General features: G+C 38.3%; 1 protein-coding gene across 1 annotated transcript; it reads left to right on the top strand.

Annotated features, from left to right (window-relative positions):
* Positions 1 to 1362: 1362 nt before the first annotated feature.
* Positions 1363 to 7211, top strand: LOC149837479 (seed maturation-like protein). Its single transcript, XM_090008047.1, has 5 exons — positions 1363 to 2021; positions 2557 to 2821; positions 3459 to 3554; positions 3663 to 3877; positions 6941 to 7211. The coding sequence occupies exons 1-5, from the start codon at positions 1363 to 1365 to the stop codon at positions 7014 to 7016; spliced, it is 1311 nt and encodes a 436-aa protein (XP_089864173.1). The 3' UTR covers positions 7017 to 7211.
* Positions 7212 to 10222: the final 3011 nt, after the last annotated feature.

The following is a 10222-nucleotide window of genomic DNA, read 5'->3' as shown; positions in this document are numbered from 1 at the left end:
TGTAAATAGCTGATAAATTAGGTGCCTTTTTGTAAAATGTCAATATATGAGCGCCGAACACATTGCAAGAATTACTCTTGACAACCGTGTGCATTCCTGCCCGGCAGAAAGTCCAGCAATTAGGGTGTTCGAAAAGAAAAATATGCTCAGTATCTCTCGAAACCACCATGAAGATGTACCCGAATTCACTTGTCATGCCCTTGTCATACAAGGGGCATTAACGGACTGCTAAGTGCCCACCAGACTCCAATGAGTCAAAATAGACTACTGACAAACGAAACAAAAGAAATATTGATATTCACGAAAGAGGGTTTGAGGTTGAAGAACAAGCCCCACACCCCTCCTTTCAAAGAAAAAGAATTCCTACTTATTTTCTTTTCTCTTACGTGAATTTGGAAAACATGTTGTGAAAAAGTCCCAAGTCAACTTAGTGACACGTGGCATTTTTTTTTTATTATTATTACTATTTCAGTGAAAGATTTTTTTTTTTTTTACAACCTAAAAACCCGCACCCTAAAATTTGATGGTGCTGGCTCAGCCTACCATACTTACTCATAGTTTTAAAACTCTGAAGCTAGCTAGGACCTCCGTCATAAGTGGTCTATGCTAAGTGTCGGTTCGCGCATAGAGAAGATGCCCATGAGAACAAAACCTTGACACCCATCTAGCCTCCACGGCCCTTCCCCAACGTGCCAACCCCTCTTGGGGCGAAGGTAGTGTGGTATGCCAGGTTCGGATTACATACTTAACTACACCCGATTCGTTAGGACTCAACTCTGGCTTTGATATTTGTGTTAGCACCAGGCCAATGCAGCCATAATTAGGGATGCACAACCAGCTGAGCTAACTCAGGCTCGACCTGTTTAAGCTTATTCGTGAAAATAAATAAGCCGAGCTTATACACAAATCCAAGCTCGATCTACATAAATGAGTCGAGCTTGATCAAGCCACTAGACTGACAAAACTCGAAAAGCTCTTAAAAATAGTATACATAAAATATGTTTGCAAAAGTATAAACAATAGTTACTATTTCTCTAACGAGCAGACTTTGGATCACGGTATCGAATCTGCTGTCAGTATAGCTTTAGAATATAGACTACTTTTCGTAGTAATAGTGAAATATGGTCAGCTTGATGAAATGGTGAGACATGTATACACCTTTTGAAGAGGTTGGGGTTTAACACATTTTCAAAAGTGAAAGATACCTGTTTTTTTAAACTACCCAGTTTGAACATGCATTTTGAAACCAGCCGGTTTCGAACAGCCCATGCTCAGCTCTAACTCGGCTCGTGTGCATGTATTCAGCAGCTGTCTTTAGCAAAAGTGGCAGCAGTTCACTGAGGGCTTGATTTTTAGGCAAACATGATGTTACGGAAACCGGAACGGAGAAAAGAGGAGGAAAAACGAAAGAGATCTAGAGGTGGTGGAGGTGAGGAGTCTGCCGGTCTGCCACAAAAGGGAGCGACGGGGAGAGACGAAACCCTTGAGTTTCTCGTCGTCTCCGTCTCTTTGATGGCCGTCTCCTCTCCGGCAAGGGTGCTCGCCTTCGCCCTCTCGGCCTCTCACTCCGACTTCCTCTTCCCCCGGCCCTCCCTCTCCCTGCCCCGGGATTTCCGGCCGTCCATCCCCGCCACGCCGAGGACGATCGACGTCTCCCGGACGAGGCGCACCACTAGCTCCCCCTCGTCCCTCAGTTGCCTGTTTCCCGGCGTCGATGGTGGTTTCTGGGAGACCGCCGGCGGTGGCGACGAGGCGGACTGCGGCGACGACGGGGACGATTGCGTCTCCACGCGGAGGGTGAGGTTCCATCGAGAATTCGCCGTGCTTGCGAACATCTTGAAGCAGATCGATCCGTTCGATACGTCGGTCATCGGTGAGGGCGTCTCGGCCGCGGCCAAGGAGTCGATGAAGAGGACGATCTCCACGATGCTCGGGCTGCTGCCGTCGGACCAGTTCTCGGTCACTGTTAGGGTTTTGCGGCATCCGATGGCTCGGCTTCTCACCTCTTCGATAATCACCGGGTGCGGGTTCTTCTGAATTCCCTCAAAACTTCTATTTTCTTCATCGTTTTTGGTAGGTTTTCACACATCGAGTCATTGAATTCGAGTACTTCTGCTTGATTTTTCAGGAATTGAGGCTTAGACAACGAAATATTATATGGATTTTGTCAACAAAATAAAATTCCGCCAAATTCATCATAAATTTTATTCTTTTTTAATACATTTTGCGTCTTCGAGTAATTAAGTCGAGTTTTTCCTCATTACTCAGGACTGTAATCTAACTCTATGTAATTCGCTTCCATGCAAAAGAAAAATATAGCCAAGCTTATGACAGATTTGGTTTTCTGAGTAGAGTTGGATTCTCCGAGTAATTGAACTGAGGGGTTTCTAACCTATTGGATGTATTTGGGTTTATACAGCTAAATTTAATATGATTCTCTTGCAGATAAAAAAGAAAAATGTGAAAAAGTGTTTGCTAGTAAGGATTTCATATGATATTTCATCAATTTAATGCATATATAAATCATCTTTTTTGTTTTTCCCTTTCGTTTTCCAGGTATACATTATGGAATGCAGAATACCGTGTTTCATTGATGGGAAATTTCAATATCCCTCATGAACGAGAGTTGGAAGTCGCATCCCAAGAATCCAATTTCATGGAGAATTTGGATGATGAGCAAAATGATGGTGTTAGTGTTTACTTTAGGAATGACGCGACGAGTGAACGTGGGCTAGGGATTCCTGATGCTATTGGTAACTTGTCACACGAAGCTCTGACTTATATCCAAGAATTAGAGTCAGCATTGTCTACGGTAGAGAAGGTAATGACTGCAAGCGCTTCTTTGATGCTATGAAACCGTGTCTTGTCTTCATACAACTTAACGAATAATTTATATGGAAATTGATCTAGTCTTTTGTTTCTCTTGCTCCTACTGTGTCGTTTTTTCTAGTTTGTACTGTAAATTTCTAGTCATATACATGGCTGATGGGCATGTCGTGGTTTATAATGTGTTCCTCTAGGGTTTTCTGGTTGTGTTCAATTTGATCTATGACAAATGCTTAGGTAAGTGGAAGATTTATGTTTAACTGAATTTGTCATGATTCATCAATCACAATGAAATTGCACAAGTTGTAACTTTGGATGTACAATTCATGCTTGAATTATTGTGTAACAATCCATTTGTATTACATGAAAACCTAATCTTGGATGGCAACTCTGCATGGTGACTCATGCTTGAATTATTGTGTAAGATCCTGTTCTACTATGTGAAAACTTAAGAATAGTTGAAGCATTCTAATATATGCAAACAAATTGTGCATGTAGTAGAAAAATGCTTGACATCCCTAAATGCTTGAATTAAGTTTGACAACCTTTATTTTGGAGTTCCCAACAGTGTATTTTCCTTGTTCTTTCTAGTTTTTATCAACTAGCAAACTGACTCATTGAAGTTCTCTCAGGAGCTAGATGTCGAAAAGCAGGAAAATATGTTTTTTGAAAAGAATGGAGAGAGCAACGACTTGTTAGATTACCTAAGGTCTCTAGAACCTGAAATGGTAATCGATTTGTTCTTTTTATTTTGTATCATGTTTGCAGTAATTTTTGTGAGTTTTACACCATACTTACCTTTCATTTGATCTTTGCTTACTGCACCTGCATAACAGGTGACGGAATTATCTCGTCCATCATCACCTGAGGTGGAGGAAATTATTCAGCAACTTGTTCAGAACATCCTACAGAGATTCTTCAAGGATGACAACCCTTCAGACTGCTTGAAAGGTTCAAATGCAGAAAAAGTTGATAGTTATGCAGAAGATGAGGTTGGGCATGGCAGCACCATAGGAACTTCCCGGGATTACCTTGCTAAATTGATTTTCTGGTTTGTATTACTTATGTTTCACGTTATTATTCCACTAAGCTGTTCCACTTTAGGTACTGATTTCAGTGATAAGTTGTATGCAAATTTATAACTGGTTTTGTACTTTCTGTTGGCTTTATCGGGGGAAGTTTGCTTGTAACAGGTATATAAGCAATGCATGGGAAACCAGTAGGATTGAAAGTTTGTGTTTGCATTACGAGCTAGTATGATCTGTATAAACTTTTGTTTAACATAGTATAATCATGCTTGCCTTGCTTCTACTATTTCGGTGATAAGTTGTATGCAAATTTATGACTGGTTTTTTACTTTCTGTTGGCTTTATCGGGGGGAAGTTTGCTTGTAAGCAATGCATGGGAAACCAATAGGATTTTATAGTTTGTATTTGCATTACAATCTAGTATAATCTGTATAAACTTTTGTTTAACATAGTATAATCATGCTTGCATTGCTTCAGCTGTTAAACTCACCTTAATTACCCTGCACCTAGCCCACTCATCCATTAGATTTGCCTTGACACTATTTTCTCTTCTCTGCTATCAGTTTATCAATATTTCCCCTTCTCTAATGATAATCTCAGTGTCACCTATATCGGTGATATTTTGAAAATATCACGATAATATCCGCAATATCAAGTCAGCCGATATTATCCGCAATTTATTGCGATATTTTCAAAATATCACCATAATATCACAATATTTTGGGAAAAATCTCAGTTTATTTTATATTTTAAGCATACTTTTTCTTTTCTTTTTTTGTTTCTTTTATATTTCAAAACGTTCTTGTTTCTTTATGTTTTTGCAAGAAAAATCATGCAAGACTATTATTTTCTTATCTTTTTTCTTATTATTTATATGTTTCAATATTTTTAATTCCAACTTTTGAAAATCTCTCTGAGAAATACCCTTGCCGAGAAAATATCATGAACGATATAGGTGACTATGGTTGATCTATCTCACATGCACTTTTTTCTTTGACCAAAAGGAACATATGAATGATTCAAACATGTTTATAATCCACACTTGTTATCCTATGGTGATGAAATAACTGTTTCCATGCTCTTATCAAAATCAACTTCAGGTTTGACTGTATGACCCAGTGTATAATTCTGGATATATCTGTTACAGTGTTATTTGCTTTAACTGGGCTAGTTCTGCCTGTACTCTGTATTCTAGTAATTGTCCTGCAAAGATTACCAACTATAGTTACTAAGATTGATTTTATTTTTGTCTAGAATCATAAGAAAATATCAAAAAGTGAATGAATACCCACTGTTTCTTGTCATGTCTCTGTACGTAATTGCCTGTTATGAATAATATTCTTGATTGTCCTACAGAGGCACAGTATAGATCAACCATTTTAGAATGATTGCCTTCTCAGTTTAGGTTTAGCATATCTATCTTCATATTGACTTGGTACACATATCTTTGAGATTTAGGAGGCCGGTTGAAGGAACAGATTTGCACACTATTAAAGCTTCATGTAGACTTCACATGGTAATAGCTATGTTTTCTGAGTATAGAGTTGGTGAAGGCACGTCTCAGTAATATCTTTAGCTTGTGTACTTTTTAGAGCAAGATTCATGCATAATGTACTTTTAGTCTATATCTAAAGATGGCAAAGTAGGTGAACCATATTAGGATGATTAAAGTTTAGATTCAGCCTATGTGTCTTCCTGTGACTTGGCCTATGCCTTTTATGCTTTTGGAGGCCGATTTGATGGGCAGAATGACATGCTCATCGGTTTTCCTGTAGCATGATTTGGCCTATGCATCTTCCTGACAGGAAGAATGTGAACTATGGCCAACAGTGTGAGTGATTATGTATTGGCTATTTGACTTGGGAGGCGTTGTGTGAAACATGTTGTGTGACAAGATGTCAAGGGGAAGGGTGATTAGATTACCAACGAAAATATCAAAAATAAATTTTGGAAAACAATTTTTTCAATGATATCATTCAAAAGGGGCCTAAGTTTTGATGAGTGGGTTTTTGTGAAGTTCTGGAAGTTTTCGCTATTGTTTTATGGGGGAAACCTGTGGCTGTTGGTGGACCAAGATCTGGACACTGACCTTGTGATAATCTGTCTGTAAAGCAAATGTTGTTAGAGATTCCCAGAAAGACAAGGCTTGAATACTTATTATGCCTTAAAATTTCCAATCCTTTATTACAGAATCAATCATATACTCCCATACAAACTCCAAGCTTTCCAACAATAGTTCCATGGATTTTGCACATGATGCAGAACAGAAAATTGACGTAAATTTGAGAAACACAATGTGACCATTATATTATGGTATGTCCACTCTGTGTGTGTGTGTGCGGTTGTGTAAGCATACATGCAAGCAAAGCTTTAGATATTAGTTTTACTTTTAAATGTCCATTTTATTATAATGGAAAATTCAGAAGCAAACATTCCCATCAGATACTTCACATCTGATGTTCTCAATTTAGCTTAGGATGCCAAGTTAAATCATGTTTGCTTTCTCATCTTCGTGAGCTACATTTAATGAAATGCACCCTATCTGGTATGTAATTCTTCAATTTTTGGGGTCAAATAAGATAGCTGGATGGTTAGGCCTCAATATCTTAACTGAGGGATCTCAGATTCAAATTCCATGGGGATTATTCCCCAAGCATGCCTATCAAAAGAAAAGAACTTAAATTTCTTGTGTAAAAAGTTGAAAACAGAAGTCAGTTTGCATGACAAATTTTGAGCTTCCATTGGCTAGACAATGTCAGCATCGAGCGGCAAACATTTTCTACAAGTTAATTCTTTGCTGTACAAAATTTGACAGACAGGTTCTTGTGGTTTGAATCTATAATTGGATGGATTAGCATCATGTTCTATAGTTGTTTCATCATCCTCAACTTCAGGTTATGATGTACTTCTACCTACAGTAGCCTAATGTTGCCTGAGCAACAATTTTGCGTACTCTTTTCATCTTCCATCTTCATTAAACTTGTGGATTATGTTTCATACTTTGTGCAACTTAACATTCGCATATATTTATGCCAAGTGAACAAATGCATGTGTATATGAAACCATCGTACTTGTGGTGATTGCAGGTGTATGCTTTTGGGTCACCATATGAGGGGATTGGAGTACAGACTTCACTTAAGCTGCGTGGTTGGGATATTGTAAAGGGAGGAGGATTAGTCTGTACATTCTTCACCATCGAATTGAGACATCCACACTGATCTGGTGGTACAACCTTTTCCAGTATATTTTTATATCTTGATTCATCGGACATTGTCAGGAAATGTAGTATTCGAGCAGGAACCTGTAAAGTGTTATTTGTTTTTTTGTGCCTATAAAGCAAAAGTAGTATCGTTTCAACTTTTGATTGCATTCAGATGTCTATTTCATTCATTCTACATTCATTCCGACATTGATAAACACGAATAGCTGGCACTATGAACAACATTTGCGGGGATCGAAGGCCATCATACTTTCATGGGCCCTGAGCCAGTAAGAGCCATTTACTCACAGTTCCAGAGAACAGTTTTTTGCCCATGGTTTGACCAGCTTGTATTTCCAAGGTTTTTGAGCTGTTTATTCCCATCCTGTAAATGTTTTACTTTTTCTTTTTCTTTTTTTTGGGTTTTCAGAATGATATTCGGATCATTGCCTAATGTGGTGGTAAATTGTGTTGCTTATCGGTATTGAAAGGCAAGTTGTAAGAGTGCTAGACCAGCTTCTTTGATATTTAAACAACACCAATCGAAACTGGGGTTGATCAGATAAAGGTTTCTTCAACAAAGTTCTGTAATATTTGGTTAAGCTCTTTAGAAAAGTGTCAAACTGTTTGAGCTTAGCTGATTTGACTGCCACATATTGGCTTTGTTCATGTGTATGCACTTATGCCTTCACGCATGCATATTATGAATGAATTTAGTAAAACCTACGCTGCTGCTTCCGAGTTCACAGCTTTTACAAACGACGTTGCTTTGTAGATTGTCTCCTGAGATTTCTTCTGGCTTTGCGTGAATGAATGTTGCGATACCAATTGGTTAAGGAAAATATTTCTTCGTGGAAATTAAAAACTTGAAAGCAAGATGTAAAATACCGAGCCAGATGTTGACAACGATACCTAGTAATGGCTTCTATTACTGAGTTTTATTTGTGGTTTGATGGTTGGTTCATTAGGACCTCTAGTAGGCCAGTTTGTGCAAAAACTGGCTGTTGTTGCCTGTATATTCTGACGCCCTGGTGGCAAATGCTCATGAATCCCATCCGATGTATGATATTTAAGTGTCCCTCTTCACGTTTGGAAGTGGGATTAAATTCTTGTGAAAAGGAAATTTGATATGAAAAGTTCTCAAGTGAAATTTTTTACATACGAACAATATTCTTTTGTTTGTCTGATATGTAAAAATTAAATTGAGCGAGAGAAGCTTGACATACGAAAGAATTCTCTATCACCAGATATGGAGAAAATTTTCATATGAAAGGATGTTTTTTAGAAAAAAAATCATCGAAAAATTCTCTTATTTGGAACATTTGAGAGAACTGTACCTTTTTCTTTTCCACTCATATTTTTTCTATCATTTTCCCACTTTCAAATGTGTCACAGCATCTATTCTACTTCAGGCACAAGGCACACTGTGGAGAATGCTTCCCATTATGAGGAGAACAGACCTTAGCAAGTTGCAGATGGCTTGAAACCTGCAAAGTTTACCTGTGCAGCCATGCTTGGATGACTTGTGCTACACCATTTGCATAGACACTATTCTTTTTTCTTTTTGTTTTGTTTGTATAGGCAAGTTGGGGAATAGCCCCGGATTTGATCACCATTAATTCACCAATTTGGATTTTGAATCTAAAGAACCCAACTAAGCTTCCATTAAGGGTGTAGAAGGGCCAAACAAGCCCAAATCTAGGTTTAAGGAGAGAGCCAAAGGAACTTGACTTGTAGTCAGGACATGGACATGAATTAGGACAATTTAAATCAGATCTAACTTACTATTTTATACTCTAGTGAAACTAAGCCCAGCTATTTTCAAGCTACTTGGATATCTGACTTGATCCCAAAAACCAAAGTCTTGTGAAAACCATTCATGTCACTGCAATTCAATTCAAGTCAATCTACAGCAGACTCTAGTGCTACTACCTTTGATTATAGAACTGAAAAGGGGATTGGATATTGCTTATAACCAACTCCAACTTAACGGTATTCTAACATTTTCAAATGCAAACTAAGAATTGAAGTTTGGTTTGGCAGCTGCTCACTGGTTCCAAATAATTATCTTCCACTGTTTCATTTAGAAAAATTCACAAAAACCCACTTAACTTTGGACCTATCTACAAAACTGCAGCTAACGTTAGGTATTTTAGGAATGCCTGCCTGGGTTAAGAAAATAATTCACAAACACCCACCTCCCTTAACTTAGCTAGGTTTGCCATAAGAAAATAATTCACAAACACCCACCTCCCTTAATTTAGCTAGGTTTGCCATAGCCAAAACATGGTTAGTCATAAAAAAATTGCTGGATTACCTCTCTCTCTCTCTCTCTCTCTGATAAAATTTTGGATATAGCGTGTGTGCTCTTTGGTTGTTTGCATCTTATTTCTCAACAAACCATATATGTTAAATCATTGTTATACTTTTTTTTAGTGGACTGTCTTTCTTTAAGCAAAATACATGGCAGAAGTGTTGTAATTTTTTGGATTTATAATAGAAGAAACTGCACCCGGGACGAGGACCTGGTCGCGCTGGTTCAGCCTGCCATACCTAAGGTCGTCATGCCAGCAGCATAAAACTCTGAGGCTAGGACCCCTGCCCCCAGGGCCTATGCTATGTGTTGGCTTTCGCAGAGGGGCGATGCCCATCTTTTTCACATGTGCTGGTGAAACTTTGTCGAAAAACCAAAATAAGTTAATCCCAGGAAAAAACTCAATCTTGATAGAGTTATCCATCGCCACTTGAAGAGGAATGGCCGGATCTCGTACCAGCAGGGTTCTCATATTTTTCAAAAATCGAAGGCAAGTTTTCTAAAGAAAAATCTTTTATAAAATCATTTGCTTATGGACTTTCACATCTACAATTCTTTGGTGAGCGTTATAGGACTACGCCAACCCCCCTTTTGGCGGGAGTGTTGTAATTGCTTTTGATATTGGAATGTTTGGGCTCAATTTCAATTTGCATAAAGACATGATGTGGGAACTGGTTCCACAATTTCCATTTAAAGATGATGTTGGGAATACTAACCATTACCTGAATTTACTAAAGTTGATTACACTTTGACAGATCAGTGAGGATATGCAAAGTAGCCACAGAGCACAGAGAGCAGGCACCATATCAGTTGAGACTGAATTTTAAGCTACAGAATCTAGCACAACTCTTAATA

This window comes from Nuphar pumila, chromosome 5, assembly GCF_984573655.1.
Source record: "Nuphar pumila chromosome 5, dmNupPumi1.hap1.1, whole genome shotgun sequence".
Classification (NCBI taxonomy): domain Eukaryota; kingdom Viridiplantae; phylum Streptophyta; class Magnoliopsida; order Nymphaeales; family Nymphaeaceae; genus Nuphar; species Nuphar pumila.
Note: the sequence above shows the minus strand (reverse complement) of the source record. Positions and strands in the feature narration are given on the sequence as shown.

Excerpts from the sequence above, each read along its gene's own strand:
- LOC149837479 (XM_090008047.1), top strand. The coding sequence starts at position 1,363 with ATGATGTTACGGAAACCGGAACGGAGAAAAGAGGAGGAAAAACGAAAG. Across the intron at positions 2,822-3,458 it reads CATTGTCTACGGTAGAGAAG|GAGCTAGATGTCGAAAAGCA; the intron begins GTAATGACTGCA and ends AAGTTCTCTCAG. Across the intron at positions 3,555-3,662 it reads GGTCTCTAGAACCTGAAATG|GTGACGGAATTATCTCGTCC; the intron begins GTAATCGATTTG and ends CCTGCATAACAG.